This window comes from Panicum virgatum, chromosome 6K, assembly GCF_016808335.1.
Source record: "Panicum virgatum strain AP13 chromosome 6K, P.virgatum_v5, whole genome shotgun sequence".
Classification (NCBI taxonomy): domain Eukaryota; kingdom Viridiplantae; phylum Streptophyta; class Magnoliopsida; order Poales; family Poaceae; genus Panicum; species Panicum virgatum.
Genome location: NC_053141.1, coordinates 2,322,351 through 2,344,593, shown reverse-complemented (window position 1 = coordinate 2,344,593; position 22,243 = coordinate 2,322,351). Strand labels below are relative to the sequence as shown.

General features: G+C 51.6%; 1 protein-coding gene and 1 pseudogene across 1 annotated transcript; one reads left to right on the top strand and one right to left on the bottom strand.

Annotated features, from left to right (window-relative positions):
- Nucleotides 1–7,773: 7,773 nt before the first annotated feature.
- LOC120711218 (AT-hook motif nuclear-localized protein 7-like) lies at nucleotides 7,774–11,167 on the bottom strand. Its single transcript, XM_039996680.1, has 5 exons — nucleotides 10,642–11,167; nucleotides 9,572–9,639; nucleotides 8,890–9,021; nucleotides 8,601–8,762; nucleotides 7,774–8,449 (listed from the first exon to the last, which is right to left on the bottom strand). Exons 1-5 carry the CDS (start codon nucleotides 11,165–11,167, stop codon nucleotides 8,159–8,161), a joined length of 1,179 nt encoding a protein of 392 aa, XP_039852614.1. The 3' UTR covers nucleotides 7,774–8,158.
- Nucleotides 11,168–15,690: 4,523 nt separating this feature from the next.
- LOC120639306 lies at nucleotides 15,691–16,902 on the top strand (annotated as a pseudogene).
- The last annotated feature ends 5,341 nt before the right edge of the window (nucleotides 16,903–22,243 follow it).

The following is a 22,243-nucleotide window of genomic DNA, read 5'->3' as shown; positions in this document are numbered from 1 at the left end:
ACTCATCAAAATCTCAGCAATGACGTGGCCGTCTCATACAATTGTCGCTCTATTTCATTTGGATATACTAGTCTATCAACACGTGCTTCCGCGCGGGCTAGCTAGCGATATATCTAATAATTATCGATCTCACGCTCTCTTTAACCAATTAAATATTCTAATCCGGTACATACATATTTATTATTATGTAATTGTAATAAATGTGATAGGTTTAGTTACTAACAATTTTTTCTCACTCTGCATCACACCTCCATATATATTTGATATGTATTTAATTGAACACTTTGTTTGGGCTATGTGAACAACATAAAAATTGACATTCTTATCACTTCTCTTATACATGAATATATAGTGTCACACACATTATGGTTAGTATTTTTATATAAATAATAACATAAACAATATATTATTAATAATAGAAATAGTAATTTAGAATTTTATATTGATGTGTTTTACAATTTTATTGTAATAATATAATTTTGATTCAGATTTAGTGTTTATTTTAACTTTTTATTATGATATTATTGGATGATATATATAAAAATTTAGGGTGTTATTTGATATTATTTTATAATGGCATAAGTAGTTAATTTACATAAAGATTAGGGGATTGTTTTAGATTATTTTTTATAATAGCAGATGTGGGTAATTTAGATACATGTTTAGGGGTTACTTTAGCCTATTTTTATAATGATAAATGTGGGTAATTTATTAGAAAAGGATAACAGATTCAATCACTCTGTTCGCTATTTGGTTTCTCCAGCCAGCCAACAGTATTTTTCTTTCACATAGCTCTAGCACCAGCCTCCAGCCACCAGCCAGCCAACAGTATTTTTCTCTCACACCACTCCAGCACCAGCCACCAGCACCAGTACATCGAACAGAGTGAATGGATATTATGATTAGAGTTGCCAAATTGATGGTCGAATGTTTCAGATTTTTGTGAGAACTTAGATTTTTTCTATTTTTTAAATTATCCACCTGGGATCTTAGGTGGCTTCACCTGAAGATTTTAAAATAAGCCTCCAATTAGTAATAGTAAGACCGTCCACAGCGGCCGGAGCATCCGGTGGAGCAAAATGCTCCTTCCCCTCCTCGTTCCCGTGTCTCCACTGTCTGCAGTGCCAAACAGTACATCTACAGTGACAAACAGTGCATTTGCTCCTCTGACCGCTGTGGACGGTCTAAGATCACAACTTTAATGGTCACCCGTGGTTCTCCCCTCCGATTCCTTCACTGCTGGAAGTTGCCTCCAGAGCGACCTTCGATAGCAGGTGGCGGATCCGGCAAGGAACTCCGCGGAGAGACAGATCCAGGCAGACGCGCAGGAGGCCTTCAGGTAGATGGGTGCCACGCGCCGGCGATGTTTGCTCCTGCACGAGCCGCACAACCGCTGGAGGAAACGTGCCGCCGCTAGGGGTGGTAATGGGCCATGGCCCTAATGGCCTCTTCACAGCCCAATAAAGCCCTTAAAATTTTTAGTTCAAAAATACATATGTTTAGAGCCCGGCCCTTTTAGGGCCCGATCCTTAGATTTTCTAGTTCAAAATGTTGGGCCCTTTACCACCCCTAGCCGCCGCTGTTGGCGTGAAGGATGCGCGCTGCCGGCGCGCTTCATTCTTGGGCTCGCCGTCGGCCTATGTAGAGATAGAGAGGAAGGTGCAGAGGCTGGGGGGGGGGGGGGGTTAGATGTGAGGCTGACAGGTGGCCCTCATATGTCATAATAGAAGTAGGGGCGCAATATTAGGGGTTGTTGCTGGAGTTGCTGGAGTTGCTGGTAAAAAACATAGCCTTAAAAAGTTGAGAGAGCTCCTACTAAATAAATTAGGGGCTGGAAATATGGACTATCACTGAAGATGCTCTAAATCTGCAGAATAGTCTTACCCATAGAACGATGCGTTGGACATTGTATGGAAGGTCCAAGCAAGTGCACATCATCTCCAACTAGTTTATATACCGCTGAAATAAGCAGAGATACAATGGTTGGTGCAGGAGCAGGTCCAAGGCACGTTCTTCATCACCATGCCCCTCTCCAAATTTAGGCATTTGCAAGCAAGGAATAGCTCTGTCAGTTGACTACTGCATCATCTAAGCAGCTATACCGATAGATTCCAGCACGGGAAACCGTTTGGGCGATCTTTGGTGCATTTCGAGTCAGAAAGCAAAAGGGGGAAATCTCAGCCTGAACTTCTGGTACTAGAGCCTGGTAGGATGATCATAGCCTTTTGGGAGACTGAAACGTAGCTGAAAATGTTCGTAATGAATTTGCTGCCGGCCTTGCTGGATGAAACGGAACGCAGGGGAAACAGCCTGGTACTACAGTCTCGAGTCGAGAACGCGGCAGCGCTCCGGCGAGCGCGGACACAATCACACAACGCCGGAGGAGGCGTTCTTTGCCCAGGTCTCGGGGATGGGAGACACAGCCACACAGGACAGCAAGCAAGCAAGGGAGACACCGGGAAGGAGTACGTTGAGGAAAGCGCTTACCAGTGACGCGGCGGCGCTCCGGCGAGCCACGGCGGGCGGGCGTGCGGCGGGTGAGGCGTCCGGCAGACTCCCGAGGTGGACGGTAGTTCAGAATTCTGATAAGCGGTGTGCTGGTGTCTGATAGAGAGGGGATTCAGAACTCAGATCGATTTTTGTCACCACCCGATTTGGTCCGTGCAAGCTCTGTTTCTTGTTCCTCTGTTGGTGGCTCACTGGCTCGGTGCAAGCTCCTCCTAGCACGCGGCGGCGCTCCGGCGACGGCTAGCCAGGGCGTGCGACACAGTTCGTGCTCGCAGGATCAAGCCTGCAGGGCGTCCCCAGCTAGACGTCATGCCCGCCGGCGCGGCGCCGCGCCGCGCGCTTGCTGGGATGCGAGCGGCCTTTGCCTCCTCGACGAGAACGCGGCGGCGTTCCACGGGCGCAGGGAAGGAGCAGTTTGTTGACGAAACCGCTTCCAGAGACGCGGCGGCGCTCCGGCGAGCCACGGCGTGCGGCGGGCGAGCCAGCGAGGCGTCCTGGCAAAGACCCGGGGTGGACGGGGGGTGGACGGTATTTGAAATACCGTCCACCCCGGGTCCTCGCTGGCGGTCGGATCGAGAACTTGCGGCCCAGATCGAGCGTGGACTAGTAAGCGGCCAGGGACTCGGTCGTCCTCGTCCCTCGTCGGAAAGCCTCGCGTCAAGCTGGCGCGCGCGGTGCCGCGCCGCCGCCGGACGATGAGAGCCCGATGCGGCACGAAGGCGTGGCTCAGGCTCGGAACATGCGTCGTCTGCTGTGCCGCCATGGTCGCACGGGCCTGCATCTCAAGGACCGAGACATGCCGCTCGCGGAGACGGTGAAGCTCAGGCGGCGCTCGCTCTCCGTATCGCGCGCCCGAGCTAGCTGTTCGTCGGAGCGGTGGCGGTGGCGGTGGCGAACGTCGCCGCTTGATGTCTCTGGGGACTGCTGCTCCGCGCCGCGCCGGATGCGTTGAAGAGGATGAGACGCCTGGCATGTCGCCGATGTTGGGATGGGACGTCGTGCAATGAGTGGCGAGGTTGGATCACAATTCACACACACCTGATTGCTGGACGCTCGCCAACGACGGTCGAGGCCAAGGCCCAAGGAGAAGCTCGCCGGAGCCGAGAGCGACGACGCCGTGAGTACGGGCGCAACAAGGAAGGATTCGGGTTCAGCCTCACCGGCGTCGTGGGCGATTTCACCGTTGAGCGGCGCTGTGTTTCGGCTGCCAGCTGATTGGCTCCGCTCCCGGCGTCGTGGGCCATGCACGCTCCCCTTCCTTGTCTCCGGCCTGAACCTGAACGCCCCCATCACATGGCCTGAGACCGGGATGCTGTCTGTTCCCTCTCCCCTGGTCTTCATCTCTCCGTCGTCCGGTCGGTGCTTGACACTTTGTCCGTCCGGTGCGGCGCGACGCGCTTGCTGGGATGCGAGCGGCCTTCGCCTCCTCGAGGAGAACGCGGCGGAGTTCGACGAGCGCAGGGATGGAAGCCCTAGTCTGACCCCTTGCGTCGAGCCACCTGCTGGGCATCGGGGGAAAGCCGAACGGACTGAGGAGCAGCGGCGCCGGCACCTCGTCGCCGGCCAGTGGTTGGTCCACGGCCTGCTGAACCGCCCTGGTCAACGAAGGGCAAGTCCTGTCGGAGGAGTCGGAGGAAGCAAGCAAGCAAGGGCGCCGCCGGTAAGTAGAAGTATGTTGAGGGAACCGCTTCCACGGCACGCGGCGGCGCCCCCGGCGAGCCGCGGCGTGCGGCGAGCGAGGCGTCCTGGCTTTGGCAAAGACCCGGGGTGGACGGGGGGTGGACGGTATTTCAAATACCGTCCACCCCCGGCCCCCGGTAACGGTCGGATCGAGAACGTGCGGTCCAGATCTTGCGCGGACTGAGCGGCCAGGGAGTTGGACTCGGTCGTCCTCGCCAGCCGCGCGTCAGGTTGGCGCGCGGTGGAGCGGCTCGGCGCCATGGTGGAGGCCGCCGGACGACGAGAGCCCCATGCTGCGCGGCGGCGTGCCTCGGTCTCGTAGCCCTCGGGCGAAAGCGTCCGTGCGGCGGCTCCGGGAACAAGCACCGCTAGCTGTCTTCTGCGCGCCACCATGGCCTCCACCTCAAGGACGGCGACATGCCGCGCGCTGAGACGGCGAAGCTCGGGTGCGCGGTACGGAGCGGTGGTGGTGGCGGTGGAGAACGTCGCCGCACGATGTCTCTGGGGACTGCTACTCCGCGGCGGATGCGTTGAAGTCTTGAAGAGGATGAGACGCCTGTCATGTCGCCGATGTCGGGAAGGGACGTCGTGCTCGTGCAATGGGTGGCGAGGTTGGATCACAATTCACACACACCTGATTGCTGGACGCTCGCCGACGGCGGTCGAAGCCAGGCCCCAAGGAGAAGCTCGCCGTAGCCGAGAGCGGGGACGCCGTGAGTGCGGGCGCAACAAGGAATAAAGATTCAGGCTCACCGGCGTCGTGGACGACGCCGCCGTTGAGACTTAAGCGGCGCTGTGTTGCGGTTGCGGCTGCCTGGTTGGTTCCGCTCCCGCGCGTGCCTTTCCACGCACGCTTCCCTGACTGCAGACGCCGCCCGCTGCCAGGTCGTTCTTCATCGGCGCATCACTGATCACTTGTCTGCAGAAAGCCAGAAAAGAAACAATCTTGTACGTCGAACAAGCAGACTGTATTTTTGTACTCGGTAGAGAACATTACTAGTACTAGTTTGAAAATGATTTTTGGAAACTTATGCAGGAGAGACATTAGTTTTTTTTTGGCAGAAACAGGAGAGACATTAGGTTTCAAATGTCAATTTTGACTCAAGTGCGCATCAGGAGAAACACAAACACTAGCATGTATCACGGCGACCATTATTGAATGGTGGATGTTGTTCGTCAAGCATCAGCAGAGGAGGCACCGCGCGCGCGCTGGTGCGCCGACGACGCCGGGTTTCCGTCTGGGTCTGACCGTCCAGCGCCACGGTGCCCGGCGCCGCGCCGCGCTTGCTGGGGATGCGAGGGGCCTTCGCCTCTTCGAGGAGAACGCGGCGGCGTTCCACGGGCGCAGAGATGGAAGCCCTGGTCCAATCCCTTGCGTCGAGCCACCTGCTGGGCGTCGGCACCTCGTCGCCGGCCGGTGGCTGGTCCGTGGCCTGCTGAACCGCCCTGGTCAACGAAGGGTAGATCCCGTCGGAGGAAGCAAGCAAGGGCGCCGCGGGTGAGGAGGAGTATGTGGGAAAACCGCTCTCAGAGACGCGGCCGCGCTCCGGCGAGCCGCGGCGTGCGAGGCGCCCTGGCAGTGGCCCGGGGTGGACGGTGGCGCGTCCGGGGGTGGACGGTATTTCAAATACCGTCCACCCCACTCCCAGGCCCTCGGTAGCGGTCGGATTGAGCACGGGCGGCCCAGATCTTTCGCGGACCGAGCGGCCAGGGACTCGGTCGTCCTCCTCGTCAACCTCGCGTCTGGCGCGCGATGGTACGGCGCCGCGCCAAGGAGGAGGCCGCCGGCGCCGTACGACGAGAGCATGATGCTGCGCGCGCCGCGGCGTGGCTCGGGCTCGGAGCCCTCGGCGGGAATCGAGGATCCATCTTGGGATGGGCGAAAGCGTCCGCCGTGGGGAGGAGGGCTCCACCTCAAGGACCGCGACATGCCGCGCGCGGAGACGGTGAAGCTCGGGCGGCGCTCGCTCGCCGTACCGCTCGCCGGAGCTGTTCGGTGGAGCGGTGGCGGTGGAGAACGCTGCTGCGTGGTGTCTCTGGGGAATGGGGACTGCTACCCCGGCGCCGGACATGGCCTGAGACCGGGATGCCAGCAAGCAAGCTAAGCATCGCCGTCCGAGACGAGCAGGCAGGCAGCTGCTACGCCACCGCTGGCCGGCTGTTCCCTCTCCCCTGGCTAGCTGCTGCTTCATCTCTACGTCGTCCGTCCCCTTACTCTAATCCAGCTGCCTCGCCTTGTTTAGCGCGTAACCACGTGTCTGCTTTGCCCTAACCATCATCACATCGTCTCTCCTGCAGTGTTTTCCTTACCGGTCGGTAACCGCCGGTTACCGCCGATTTTTACCGATACCGCTACTAGGCGGCAACCCATACCGGCGGTATATTTCGAAAAATTTCGCCCGAATTTAAAATTTTCAAAAATATTTGAAATAAAAAAGGAAAAAATATGGTAAGAAAGTAGAGATGACATACATCATTCTAATATAGAACATGTTCAAATATTTGACTGTTTGGGCACTCAAAAAAATAAAAAAACTTTCGGACCGGTAATCCCAAGCGGTATCCTCTAATCCCGAGCGTATTCGGCGTTTTCCGAGCGGAAATCGACGCGTTTGGACCGGAAACCACTGCATTGTGAGTATTTCTTGATTTTACATTGATTTTTAGATGTTTGTTGTGTAGCTATATTCAAAAACATGTGTTCATATTAGCTATATGGATCCATTTGTTCATGGTAGTTGGATGTTAATTTGTTCATTTTAGCTATATGTATATATGTGTGTTCATATTTCAAATATGTACATATATTTTCATTTGTTCATTTGTTCATTTGGACCGGAAACCACTACTATGTATGATATATAATGATGATGATGGTTTGTGAGGACTATGGTTGTGATGATTTGCATGGACTATTGTTGTGATGATTTATATGGACTATGGATGTGAATTTCTATTTTTATGGATATGAACTTCTATTCTATGTATGTGTAAATGTTATATAATTGTTTGATATATACCATCAGTAATGATATTTACAAAATTACGGTGAAATGCTGCCAAAATTTTTAATTTTCCAAAGTCATACGGTGTTTACCGGTTAAAAACGACGGTTACCGGTCGGTAAACATCGATTACCGGTCGGTAAACAACGGTTACCGGTTTTTTGAATTTGAATTGTCATTTCGAGCGGTTTCCGGCGATTTACCGCCGGTTTACCGATACCGCTAGTTGGCGAAAATCGCTTTACCGTCGGTAAGGTGAACCCTACTCTCCTGGAAGCTAAGTCTGCCCTTCACTGCCTAGCTAGGCAACGCTAAACTTTCAGAATTTGTCTGACAGGCTGCCAACATGAACCAAGTACTGAATGCCAATGTCAAGAAGAATTGTAGCCTCCTTCACGTATCGGACCCAGCGTCAGCCAGAGTGCAAAACGGAACAACGCGGCTACTTGGCTGGCTGGCGTGCAAGCTAGCTCGAATCTGAACATACAGATAGGGCAGATCAGCATTGCCACACTGAACATCAGTATGATTAATTAGGCCGCACATGAATGATACAGAATGCAGGAACACAGATCAACAGTGAGGCAGAGAATTTCTAGTGCTAATTTAAGGGATCCAACATGTAATAATCCAACACAAGAATTACTAATAGGCACGCCGCTAGCACGCAAACTGTAACTACACACTCCCTCTCTTTCTCTCTCGGACAAAGGTGTTACAAAACCGTAGGTAGGGTAGAAAACAACTAACGTCGCACAGCTACAGCAAATGCAGTTAGACTCTCCTGCCTGATATATGTAACCCAATTAAAACCTAGTGCGAGATCCGCAGACACGCATCTTTTACAAGTCAGGAACGAATGAACCCATCCATCCATCCATCTTCTGCAGCAGCATCCGCGGCAGCAGACGCAGCTTCAGTACTCCGCTCCCCCTGTCAGTGTGGCTCCGTGCTGGGTTTCAGGTTCAGGATCCAGAGGCAGTTGTCTTCTGGTCGCCTGACGGCGTCCGGGACGCCTCGGGTGTTGGCTGGGCGGGGGATGCCCAGCTCTGGTCTGCGCCATAGGCTGGGGTCACGACGCTCGTTGTTCTCTGGTGGGCCGCGGAGCTGTGCTGCCCTTGATCAACGCCGTGGGTGTCCACGCTTGAGATTGGAATGGCGGGAGGTGTCTGGGGGTGGGTGGGTGCTGGGTCCACCCGCGGCTTCTTGTTCTTCTGCTCCATTTGATAGCTTGGCAGGAAGCTCCCCACGACAATCTGTCAAGCAAAACTCTACTGTCAGCCAAAATCAGAATTTTCACAGCATGTAAAGACAGATCATCTGGGGACCTCGAACACGGCATGCAGTTCTGTTGTACAAATGAGCTTATAGGCATTCAGATCTCAACGAGGGCAAGCAAGCGCATACCTGGACAGGACTTGCTGCCACCAGGAGGCCGGCAACTCCACCACCCACGACACGACCATCTGGGCTGGCAAGAGACACGCTCATCCCACCAGATCGACTTCGTGTTCCGCTATTTTCAGTTGGCATAAAGGAGCCAGACAAGGACAGCAACTCGAAGCGTCCCTACAATCAAAATAGGGCATCAGATGGGGTTAAGTAGGACCACTCAGAATCTTTCATGTACACACAGCCATATGAAACCATGCCCACAGTAAGTCACGAAGGAGTAAAAGATTTCTGCGTTGCTAACCTCATAAGTCAATGTGCCACCAGACGAATCAGGCTGACGGAGTGTAACATTTGATATCACGCCGTTTGCAGAGAGAATACAGATAGCCCGTGGTCCTTGTTGCGAAAACGATATAACCTTCATCGTCACATCCTGAACCAACAGGGAAAATATAGATCACTCTTTCACACAACGATAGAGATCACTTTAAGAAAAAAAGATTAGTATAGCTGTAAGCTTTAAGGAATACAGGTACAGTGATCAACAAGGGAAAAAAAGGACACATTCATTTCAGTCTTTATTGACTTTGACACAGATGACACATAAGATCTGTTCACCTCTCCTTGTCTAATTGAATAAATGGAAAATGACACTAAAATAAGAGCATTCTGTAAAAATGTTTTGCTTAGGTAAACCAACAGCGCATACAAAATCCAATGTGTCCTGTGTAGAATAACATTTGATCTGTCATCTGTGGGGTCATCAGCCATCACATTACTTCTGTAAGTTATTATATAACCTAAAGTGCATAAACATACATAAACTGATGCAGGTGATCCACATAACTAATTATTCATAAAAAATGATATTTCAGAATAGCATATATGATGGAGCTACATATACTGCCACGTCAGAATTCAGAAATACTCAAGTAAAATCAACAGCCAGTTACACACATCAAAGACAACATCTAGATCCATACCTCACCAGGGGCGACAGTAATTATATGTGGGGTGAAATTTGCACCAGCAGAACAAGCCACCATGTCACCTGCCAACACATGGTGGAGTTAAGAAAAATCACAGCAAATTGTAACATACCAAACTGAAAGATCAATACAAAACTACCAAATGAAAGGACTGCCAATTTGCTAGAAACGACAGCGATCACCCATCAAAAATCAGGTCTGGACACCACCAAGAGAAAGATGAAATTCTGAAGCTACATCACTACATCATCAATATGATCCTTCCAACTACAAGTGTCGCCTGAATGTTCATTCACCAGTCCAACCATTCTGACTTTCACAGCCATGCACTAATACCGCATGCATTCACAGACTGCCTTGAAAAACAGATGTCTGCACAATATCAATGGCCATTGCCTTGAACACGGTGACACCAGAGACAGGTATGACGAAAAGCACCATGCATGTTATAACCAAACAAGGAGGATCTTCTCGTGATTTACCCTCCCATATTTTGTTTCAGAATCGTTAACCACACCACCATGGCACCCCCACAACAGCAGAACCCCACCACAGAACACCAAGAAGCCTTGAGAGCAACCCAAGGAATTGGGTCGGATTCAGGCAGGATATGCCTCCATCCTGGCCCACACTTTGCTCCCCGGCCGAGCCACGAATCTCGGAACACACCAACCAGCCGCCTAAGCCTGAGGTCCCTGACCATCAGAACTATCCGATCATGCAGCACGAGATGCGTAGAGCGGAGGAGACAAGAAATATTCGAATAAGAGAGGGACAGACACGGACAGTGTCATGACAAGGAGTGAGCGGTGACGCCGCCAGCCAATTACTACTACTACTCGTGTGTCGTGTCATCGCTTTGGCCCCTCCCCCACCGCCCAGCCATTCTCTAATCGAGTAATTCCTCAAGAGAAAAGCGTGATAGAAATCCAACTTTTTCTCCGGAACAGTATGCGGATTATCCCAAAAGATTAGTAGATTTTTTTGATATGGATTAATCTAGAAAAAAATGGGGGGGGGGGGGGAGATGCGAGCATGAGTGAGCGGGAGCAGTAGACTGGTACCGATCGAGTCGAAGTGGAAGCCGAACGGCGACTGGTGGTGGTGGAGCTGGTGATGCTGGTGCTGCTTGGCCGCTGCGGCGGCGAAGTCGAGGGGCCGGCCCCTCCCGCGCTTCATGGCGGCGCCGACCGCCGAGGCGGGCGTGTACTGCCCCGCCGCCACGGCCGCCGCCATGGGCGCCGACGCCGAGATCGGCGTGGCGTTCAGCGGCCGGATCAGGCTCCCGTCCGGCCCGTACTTCCTCGGCCTCCCGCGCTTCTTCGGCACCTTCATCGCCACCGGGCCCAGCGCCAGCGCGCCGCCCGCTCCGGCCGCCGCCGCCGGCCCCGCAGCGGGGGGCGGTGGCCCCGTAGCAGGAGGCGACACCAACACGCCGCTCGAGCTACCCTTCTCCACCGCCGCGGCCGGCGCCGCCGACTGGAAGCTCACCGTCGCCTCTGGTGCCGCCGTAACCACTGGCGCCGCCGCCGCCGCCGCCATAGGCGCAGGCGCGGGCCCGGCACTCGCTTCCCCCGACTTGGCCTCCATGCACGCCGCACCCCGCACGCGTCCGCCTCCTCCTAGCCCAACTAAGCTTCCCGCCACGAGCACTCGCCATTGGAGCTCGCGCGCGCCCGCCCCATCTCCTCCCTCCCCTTAACCCCCCACCTCCTGAAAAAAACAAATTTTCCCGGCCAAAAATAACCGCAAAATCCCGAAATATTCCTCCGAAAATCCCCGCTCCACCGGGAAAAATCCGACGCGGCGATGGGGCGAGGACGGAGCGGAGGTCGCGAGTCGAGGCGGGGGAGCAAATGGGGGCGGCGGAAATGGGGGCGAAATAAAAAGCCAAAACTAAAAGCAAAAGAAGAGGAGGCCGCCGCGGGGGGAGGAGGAGGAGGCGAATTACGGGATTAAAAAAGGAAATAAATAAGATTATCGGGGGGATATTAAATTAATAAAACCCCCCGCGCGCGCGGCCGGGAAGAAATGGGGGGGCCGAAATTGTCGCGGTTTAAGCGGGCGGGCCGGGGGGCCCACGCGAGTTTTTAATGCGGGGATCGAAAAATGCCCGTTGCTTGGCGCCGCGTGGCGAGGGGCAGAACCGGAAGAGGAAAAAGCTTTGGCCTTACGCGGTTAATTAAGTGCGGGTGAGGCGGGTGGGGCGGGGAGTTTGGGCGCGGTTGTGGGGTGGAATTACGGTTCTGCCACTGAGGAGGGGGTGGCTGACCGGTCGTCGGCTTGTCGCATGCGGGGAGGGGAGCTGGGTGCTTTGTTTGCTGCGAGTCAAGGGTGTCAAAGCAAACTGTGACGCGTAGGACAGGGTGAGCCGTGTGGAAACAGCTCGGATCCAACTAAAAAAAAAAGAGTTCAAACGAGTAGTCTTCGTGTGTTCCATTTCAAAAAAAGAGTAGTCTTCGTGTGAAATGAGACCGGTGTCATCTTGTGTTTTCGGCGAAGTTTTTTTTTTTGGTTTGGTTTTTGGCCAACCAGATCCAACTTTCTATCATGGACCAGTTTCACTTGTCGAAATCCATGAATAGTAAAATAGTACTAAAATGGGTACTTTATCTGCTGATAGTGGCCTGGAATATATATATATATTTGTTGCATTATGGCATATTTTCGAAAAAGAGTTTTGGTTATTATTGTAACACCCCGGGTGTTAATCACCTTGCATTAAGGCTGAGCACACGATTAACCTCATTATTAGCACTGAGTTTGCATACATAAAAATGTTGAATAAATTTATACCAAAAAATTTCACATGAGATCCTTTAACAAGTTTTCAAAATGAAATCAAATCGAATTCTAGTTTAAGCATCTAAACATATGAAATGACGAGTTCGAGTATGGTTAGAAATTATGTTTCAATTTCGAAATGATAAGAATTTGAATTCGCAAAAACTGAAACCAACATTACCAAAAATTTAGTTTTGCTCGGTCAGGACCGGTCTGACCGATTGCCCACGACCTTATCCATTTGTCTTGACCCCATAAAGAATAAAACCCACCTCTCTCTCCCTCACAGCTCACTCCCCCTCTCTCCCTCACGTCACTCTCTCCCTCTCCCTCCGTCACGAGCTCTCTCTCTCCCTCATGAGCTCCCTCTCTCTCTCTAATACCCTAGAGTCCAAATCCCCATCCCCAAATCAATCTCATGGCCATGGAAGCTTCAAATCCACGTGGAGGACTACCTTCCCCGCGTATTTATCCCCGGGGAGTCTTGGATTTCAAGTTCTTCGCACAGGGAATAGCTCGTTCAAGGTACTCCAACTTGTGCCGGTCTGATCTATCTTTCGAGGAGGTTTTAAGTGATTTCCCTTGGTCAATCGTCTCTATATGCATCCCTTAACTAGGATCTAAAAGGGTTTCGATTTTGGTGGGTTAGTTTTTCCTCAAGAAGGATTTTTGTTCTTGGCGATTTCTGTTTTTGGCTGAAAACGTGTTTATTGGAACTTCCTACCCTATGTCGGAACTTCCGACAAATTAATTCCAATCGGCCGAGGACCCTTTGTCGGAACTCAAACTTCTGTCGGTGGTCGGAACTTCTGATCAGCACTGTGCAGCAGTACTTCTAAAATGCGTAGAAAATTACATAAAAATTAGAAAAATGCAAAACCAATTTGGTTAGCTTCGTAATTTCATGCTCTATATGATAGAACCATGAAATGTATTATTTGACAACTTTTTATATACAGTTTTAACTATGCTACATAAATGCTTCTATAACTCATTAATTGCATAAATGGAGTTGGGAATTTGCTAAAAATATAAAACCAGTTTGGTTAACTTTGTTTAGACTCGTGCAAAGTTTAATTAACCTCCGCATGTGTAATTGTCCATGTTTAGGCAATATTGACCTTGGGGCTTGTATTGCTGTGTTTTTTAATGCATCATCCATCATTTATGCATATGCATCATTGCACCTCATTTAGGTACGTTAGATGTACAACGTGTGGACGTAAAGCACGTGATGTTGGAGCCAAACCACAAGACGGTGTTCGGTGGACATCTCTAGAAGATGGAAGGACCCGCTGAAGCAACCGAAGACCCGGCCCAAGGTCGGAAGGGCCAAAGGCCTTGATAGCTTTAACACTAACTTAGTGTTACCCTCAGGCAAGCCCCGGTGCATGTCCTACTATTTTAAATTATGACTTACTATGTATAATTATTACTTGTGCATTACGTTTCAGGAGTTGTTTGGAATTCTAGTTGCATGATCCCTAGGGTTCCTTGAGTGTATACTAGTATGTATAGAACGATGGTAATGCTATGCTTAATAGTTCTCGGTAGAAGTCGAGTGATTTCTTGTCACTCGCGAGATATAGGATGTTTAGAAGTCGAGTAATTTCCGGTTACTCGCGAGATATAGGATATATTTATATTCTAGTATATGAGTTATTGAATTTGATATGGAATGAATGGAAATTGGAGACCGGACGGGGAATGATAATGGTGTATAGGTATGGCAGCAGGATGGGGTTCTTGGGTGTCTTAACCCCGTCAGTGTCGATTAAGGACCTTCTGTTGTCGGCGGTGCTGATCGGGGATTGAATTGTACCACCCGCATGCCGGGAGTAGGAGGTAGTCGAAACCGGTAAGCCTAGTACTGCCTCGCTTCGAAAGTACAGAACTTCATCACCACTCCTTAGGGCGAGTCGAGTAGTCGCGGAGAATTGGGGATGCATGTATTTATTTTTGGTGGTCTCACGTTGAGCTCGACTGACTATATGTAGGTGGGGCGGTTCTATAGTTCGAGGCGGGGAGGAGAAGGGTTGGTGCGTGTGGTCCGACGGGGCTTATGCGTGCCGTGTTGATTAGGTCCACCTTACAAGGTTAAATCGGATCAATTCACCGTGTCTCGCGGTTATGAGAGCCTGGATCTCTTTGTCACATCGTAGTAATATTATATGGAACATGGATTATATTATATATAATGATGGCTACTTTGATTTGTAATTTAATACTCTACCATGTATGTTCTAGTTGGTTTAAGCAAATATTAGATTATGATTAATCTATATACAACCTGGAGCTAAAATAATGGAAATAAAGAATTACTTAGTCGCTTTTTCTGCAAAATAAACCACCAGTCAAATGTCTTAGCATGTCTAAATACGTGGGCTAGGTATACCCACTGATCGGGTAAGTCTTGCTGAGTATTAGTTGCTCAGGATTTGTTGTTTACCCTATTTCAGGTATAGGAGCTAACTAGGTTTCACATCGGTGGACTCGATATGGTGCCTTGTCTTTACGTCTCGTTAGTTCTCGACTTATTTAGTTTGTTTTATTTATTCTCTAGTAAAAATGCTCTGTAAGTTAGATTCTCTTCCGATGCTATCTTTTCTTTTGTAAAGTTTAAATTTAAAACTGTTTTGTAAAAATCTTAATATTATTACTATTTTGTGAAATTATAACATGCTGGTACGGTCCGCGCTCGCCGTCGTGCGAGACTTCTGGTCAAGTTACACTTAATTAAGCTAATGCGCCTGATGTGTTTAAATGATGACGATTACGCTTAATTAGATATTTTAACTCGGTGGGTCTGTCGCAATTAGACTATCTTTTTCTTTTTTCTACAAGAATGGCAGGAGCTATGCCTTTTTTATGAAGGACGAAAAAGAATTTAGCAAAAAATTATAGGATGTAACGGGCACAACCCTTGATGGCTTGGTGCACAAAAAGGTGAGGCTTTTACATGTATACTATTAAAAATAGATGACCCTGACGTCTATACCACTAAAAAGTTTGGAGACATTTTTGTACCATCGCGTTTTTTTTGTTTTAACCTCCATACTATTTTGGACGAAAGATGTGCTAACAGAGGCTAACGGAGCTAAAAAAACCATTATATCCTTCGATGCAAAAATTGCTAACTCTCTCCTCTCAATACGAGCGGGCCCCACTTGTCTTCTTCTTCCTCCCACACCGTCTGCAAGTTCCCGGACGACGCAGACGTGCTGTGGTGTACACGAAGCCCGGCCGGCCTCACCGCGGCCGCCCTGGCCACACGGCGGCGCTGCCACAGCCATCCTCGGCGAGGCCGCGAGGGCTTCCCTGGCCGCGCCATGGCCGCCCCGACCGTCCTCGCCGCAGCCACCCTCGCCGCGTTGTGCCCAGCCCCAGTGGTCCGCGCCGTGGCCACCCGGGCCGCCCCGGCCGTCCTCGACCTGGCCACCCTGGCCACCCGCGCCCCGCGGCGCCTCGCCCCGGCGGGCCTCTCCCTGTGGCCGCCCGCGCCGCCCGGCCGCCTCGCCGCGGCCTCCCTCGCCGTGGCGGGCCGCGCCTCGGCCACCCTGTCCGCGCCGGCCATCCTCGCCCCGGCCACCCTAGCCGCCCCGGCGGGCCTCTTCCCGCTGCCTCCCGCGCCTCCGGACGCTCTCCTTCTACAGCTGCTTCCCGGCGAGCAACCCCACGACCATCCCCGCCGTCGGCTGAGACAAGTTCTCGGGGAGCCTCGAGACGCTCGAGTTCCGCACCAACCCGGGCCTCGGCGGCGACATCCCGGCCTCCCTCGGCCGCCTTGCCAGCCTGCAGTCCCTGGTGCTCGTCGAGAACAACCTGACCGGACCCGTGCCCGCCGAGCTCGGCGCGCTGCTAAAGCTGAGGCGGCTGGTGCTCTTCGGGAACGGGCTGTCGGGGCCGATCCCGGCGACGCTCGGTAACGCCCGCCGCCACGACGAGCTGCTGATCGTGGACCTGAGCAAGAACCATCTAACGGGGTCTCTGCATGCATCGCTAGGTGGCCTGAGGGGGCTCCTCAAGATGGACCTGAGCAATAACCAGCTGGACGGCAGCATCCCGCCGGAGTTCGGCGGGCTTGGGAACCTCACGCTGCTGGACCTCCGGAACAACAGCCTCACCGGCGGGGTGCCCCAGTTCGTGCAGGGCATGGCATCGCTGCAGGACCTGCTGCTCTCCAACAACCCGCTGGGCGGGAGCCTGCCGGCGTCCGGGTGGGAGAAGCTGAGCGGCGCGCTCGCGACGCTGGACCTGTCCAACGCCGGCCTGACCGGCGCCATACCGGAGTCCATGGCGGCGCTGGCCGGGCTGCGGTTCCTTGCGCTGGACCACAAGTCCACAACCGGCTGACGGGGCCCGTGCCGGCGGGGCTCGCGGAGCTGCCCAGCCTCGGGCAAGGTTTTGGGATTCAATTTCGGAAAAAATTCAGTCCCAACCGAATTGGGCGAATTACGATCAATTTCGGTCGGTTTTTGGTTAGATTCCTGGGAATATTCGAATTTTGAAGCACTAAATTTGGTTCGGACCCTTCCGAGATGGGTGAATTTCGGTGAGATTCGGTCCGCTCGGGGCCCTGTACCTGAACGGCAACAACCTGACGGGCGCGCTGGAGTTTGCGCCGGGGTTCTACCGGCGGATGGGGCGGCGCTTCGCGTCGTGGGACAACCCGGGGCTGTGCTACGACGTCGCGGCCGTGCACGCGGCGCACGCGCCGGCGGGGGTGGTGATGTGCAAGGACCTACACGAGCCCAGCGGCGCCACGCGGGACGGCGCGGAGGAGGGCGGGGGGAGGAAGCTCGAGCCTCGTCGGCGGTGGTCGGGTTCTCGACGGCCAGGGGAGGATAGGGTTTGATGCAAAAGTAAAATGGTCATTTTACTATGTTAGGTCCACATATCAGAGCCCTAAATTTGTTAACTTCTGACGGATGGTAGATGGAATGGTATAGAGGTCAAAATGAAAAAAACACGATGGTACAGAGGTATCACCAAACTTTTTAGTGGTATGGACGTCTAGGCTATCTTTCGTAATGGTATACATGTAAAAGCCTCCAAAAACACACATCGAAGCATGTGTGTACTCTAATGGAACAGAACTTGATCAAGATTGACTACAGCGGCACGGAAGCTCTTCTCCTTTGATTGATATCCTCCTTTGTTGTATCTTTTTCATTAGTATATTTTCAATAATATTCATAAGAATTCACTTACGGATTTAAATTTCTTAAAATGAAGGTGAAGGTAGATTAAACAAAATGTTTTTAATTGACATGATAGTTACAAGAACAGTGTAACAATTTCTCCCATCAAAAAGTTTCTAATTTAGGACTGAAATAGAAAACAGAGAATTAATGCCACCACTTCGTGGCTTGGGTCCACCTTCTTCTTCTTTTAATTCAAGGGGCCGGCAGTCTCTTGTGCGAAATGAAACTAGTGCATGGTAATCAAGTCTTAATTTCTTTTTCCAGGGACCATTCCCACTTGCTGAAACTCATAGATAGTACACAGCCCACCAACTATTTTATCATAAAATATATCGTGTAGCGCTAGAATGACGACCAATATAGTGTGAAGCGTGTGAAAGATGATTCATGCATTCATAATGTGAAATGAAATAAAAGACTGTTTCTCCTTAAAAGGGCATTTTCAATCTGGCCAACAACAATGCCCTACTTTTCTTGTAGACCAATTTCCTAGAAATCCATAATAGCGTAGAGTGGTGTGTAGTTGCGTTGGTTGCATCGTACAGTACTTTCTTGCTTTTCATATGTTTAATATCACTACATTTCATCCAGTTAGGGGTTTCTCCCCCATTTTTTGTAGTTAAATAGGATGTGTTATTAATTCATTTGATATTCTAAAAAAATCCCATGTTGTATTATTCGCCAAATATTTCCACTTTCGATCTATATGTAATGATAAAATGAAGAATAATTCATGCGCAACTTGATGTGTTAGGCGGAAATTCAATATGAATATGTATGGTAGCTGAAACCACCATCTTTTTAACTCTTTTCTCCTGGGCACAACTAGAAACCCAAACATATCCATCATAGCTCCCGTCCAATCTCCAAACATATACAAGACAAAATCCACGGAAAATAAAATACAAGAGAAGCGCCAAACTTCCCACTCAAGAAGAAGAAGAAAGTAATTCCGAGTAGCATCTCAAAACAAAGCTAGTTACAATGAATTGTTGCCATCCGGATCCTTATCTCTCACCAAATGGGCACCCATAAACTAACACACACACACAAAAACAAAACAATGCACAAAACCATGCTGCAATCTAGTAAAGGTTAGGAGGAGTAGGAACTGCAGGAGGAAGCCAGCAGATGGCTTTTTCTAGCATCTCCTTTTTTTTTTCTACCGTGAGTAAGTACGAGCTGGAATGGAGTGGCTTTATGTTTCTTTTGTGCGTTGGGAACGTGTCCAGGTAAAGCTAGGCAGCGGCGCACTGCACATGCATGCATGCATGTATGGATACCGGTATACGGATTGGATTGGATGGCCTACGCCGGCCAGGCTGCATGCATGCGTAGCTTTTACAGTACTGGAGCGCAGAGTCGGTGGTCAAAAGATTCAGACAGCACCACCCCATGATTGGGATCAGACCACGAGACCAGGAGACGAGAGAGAGGGCCGGGTGGATGAGTCTCCTCTGCAGTACTGCAGAGGGACTCACCCCCTGACATGTGGGCTCGAGTGATGTGGAGCCCACACATCAGTGAGGGTGAGTCCCTCTGCAGTATTGCAGAGGATTTGCTTCCGGGTGTCCATGGGGTGCACGGAAAAGTCAACGGGTTTGGTGGTGTGCGAGTGAGAGTCCAAACGGAACGGAAGCCTGTTGGGCGGGCGGTCAACTTTGAGGAACCAATGCAACGTAACGCAACCTATCTAGGTCCTTGTCCTGACGGGAACGGCTCTCCAAAGGCGGCGCTGGCGGCCCGCCTGATGGTGAACCGACGCCGCCGCCTTCGCACAATGCGCGCGGGCCCGCGCTGTCAGTGTCGCAAAGCTGGTTAGGGCTTCCGGCACCCGACAACCGGGCCCACCCAGCCGAAAACATTCTGGTCGTGCTTTAATTTGCTCATCTGCCGCCGCCGCCGCCGGTCTCTCCCGTACTGATGTGCAGCAGCAGCTACGAGTAGCTTGAGTTGAGGTGCAGTAACAGGAAGAAGACGAGCCACGTCAGCGTCCACGTGTCTTTGCTCCTGCATGCGTACGGACGACGTCGTCACTGCGTTCGGCTGGCTGGAGCTAGAGGCTGGAGCTGGAATAGTGTGAGAGAAAAATACTGTTGGACTGGCTGGAGCCGGTGGCTGGAGTGGTGTGAGAGAAAAATACTGTTGGGCTAGAACAGGAGCTAGTTGCCGAACGGAGTGTGAGTGCGCTTGAGGTGCATGCATGTCAGGATATGCTGACCGGAAATCACATACTCGTATAATATTTCTACTAATTAGTACTAAATACTATATGATTATTAGGATTGACCATGTTGAAATTTGAGTGCATTACAAGGGATCGACGATCCGCTGAAGGCCGGCCGAAAGTAGGGAGCAGTTGAGAGTAAACAAAAACAAAGTGGCGGGAAAACAATTCAATACTGCTACTGCTACTTTGTAATCCTCCTAATTATATTTTGATTATATATAAATAATATACGTGCACACTCACATAAGTGTACATTCAGAAAAGGCCATCCACGGACAGCTCATCGACCTTCAACAATATTTTTGCTCTCCTACTTTTTTTTTCTCTTGGCAAGAAAATAATCTATCCAATCTTTCATTTTCTTCCAAGACAAGTATGCGAAAGGCGCGGGTTTATTAATCCTCGGAAACAAAAGAAAATCGCGGGAGGGATTAGGATGGGAGCATTTATAATGATGAAGGGATGGTGGCAATCAAAGGAGTCAATGCCCAACAGTGGATGAAAGCCTAGCAACACATAAGATAATGGGATTAGTTGATTAAGATAGGCCTAATGACAAGCTTTACTCCAACCTAGACCGTACCCCCCTCTAATCCATCTACCATCATCTATATCTAATAAACAACTTGGAAAAAGCCAAGGAAAAAGGGGATAGATAGGTGCATGAGGGAGGGATGGAGGGAGGGATCATGGGCACTCCACCACCACCACCTCTAAGCAAGCAATGTTTACCTGTGGGAGGACAAGCAAACACACAAGCAAGCAAGCAAAACCTAAAAAGCTACCTATGAGGCATGCATGCATGTTGTACTTAAAAGGATGTGATGGGCATGCAAGTGGAGACCTTGTTACACTTTATCGCAGTTAGATAGGAACACGGGAAAGTGATTGTAGTCAAGCGCCACCACCACTTACTTAGTCACAAGTTTAGGTGAAATGCTCCCTAGCTAACTGAGGGCCCCTCCATCATCAGGAAGCCAACAAGTGGCGGCAGCACGCACAAAACAGGTTGCCGTAGATGCTAGCTCAGCAAGGCAACAAGGGACAAGCCCATCAGCTATTTTGTTGGCTTGCACACACAGCTTGCTTCGATCAAGAGGACAGTTGAGATGCACGCGTGTGGGTCGGATAAGGGAAAACAAGTGTCCTCTTTTTGCGTTGCTACTTTTCAGTTCGAGATGCAAAGCTGCTGTGTGATATGATCCAAATCAAAGAGCATCTATCGAGTCCTGGAACAAATCAGATCAGGCCAAGTGATGAAAGATAAACTTGTTGCCTACTGTTAGGTTGATCTCCTTCCTAATAGGCCCAACGGCCTATTAGGCCCTTAAACCGCGCCCTGATCGGGGGCGTCCAACCCTTAATGGTTGGTGGGCCCCCGCTGCACAGCGCCAAAATAAAAGGGGTGAGGGGCCGGCGGCACACGGTACGAGGTTCGCCGCGCCGCCTACACCCTCACCCACAGAAACCCTAAGCCGATCTACTAGGGGGCGCTGGAGCAGTGGGAAAACCGCCACCGTACTTCAGCCGACTCACTCCCGCCGTCGCTGCCACCGTCCTCGACACCGTCGGCCGGCGTCGACCTCTCTGCACTGCTCGTCGCCGCCTTTGAGCGGATCTCCATCAACGAACCCGAGATGGCCGCCGGCTCGAGCTCCAATGGCGGTACAGAAGGTCTCCCTCCCTCTCAGTGTACTTTTGTGTTCTTTACGTTCTAGATCTAGGAACATCTTGTGCTTGAACAAAGAAAAGAGAAAGAGATCCATCTTGATCGTGCACTGTGTTGATTTTAAAACCAACATTGGTATCAGACACCTACACTAAGTGTAGATCGAGATGGGAAGTGTAGATTCGGTCACGAATCAAAGAATCAAGACACAGAAAAAGCAATTCGATGCAAATCGAAAAAGAAAAGAAAAGTTGAAACCCTAACCCTAACCCTAACCCTAGAGGAAAGGGGACGCCGGACTTACTTGGTCTATGCGTCACCCATGGCCGCACTTGTGCGGGACGGATGAGCGCCGCCCTCGCCAAGCGGGCTCACCACAGCAAGCAGCCGCTCGCCGTTCGGGACGCCGGGGGCACGAGCGCGCGCGCGCGCGAGGGCTTAGGGCACCACCGCCAGGCCGCTCGACGGCGGCGCGCTCTCGCACGGGCGGAGCGCGCGCGCCGGCGAGGGGGCCGACGGCGGCGCCGGCCACGCTTCTCCCCAGCCGCCATGGACGCTCGGGTCGCCGCTGCGTCGCGTGGAGAGAGAAAGGGGAGGGGCGAATGACCTAGGGTTTGCGGACGCCGCGGAGTCGTCGTCGGTTTTGATCCGGCGAAACGCGCGGACGGCCGTTCGATCAAGATCGACGGTCCAGATCGCGCCTCGCCTCCTGGGCCGGCAGCCGGCCCATGCGGGCGGGGGGAGGAGACACCGCGGCGGGCCGATTCGGCGGCCCGGCC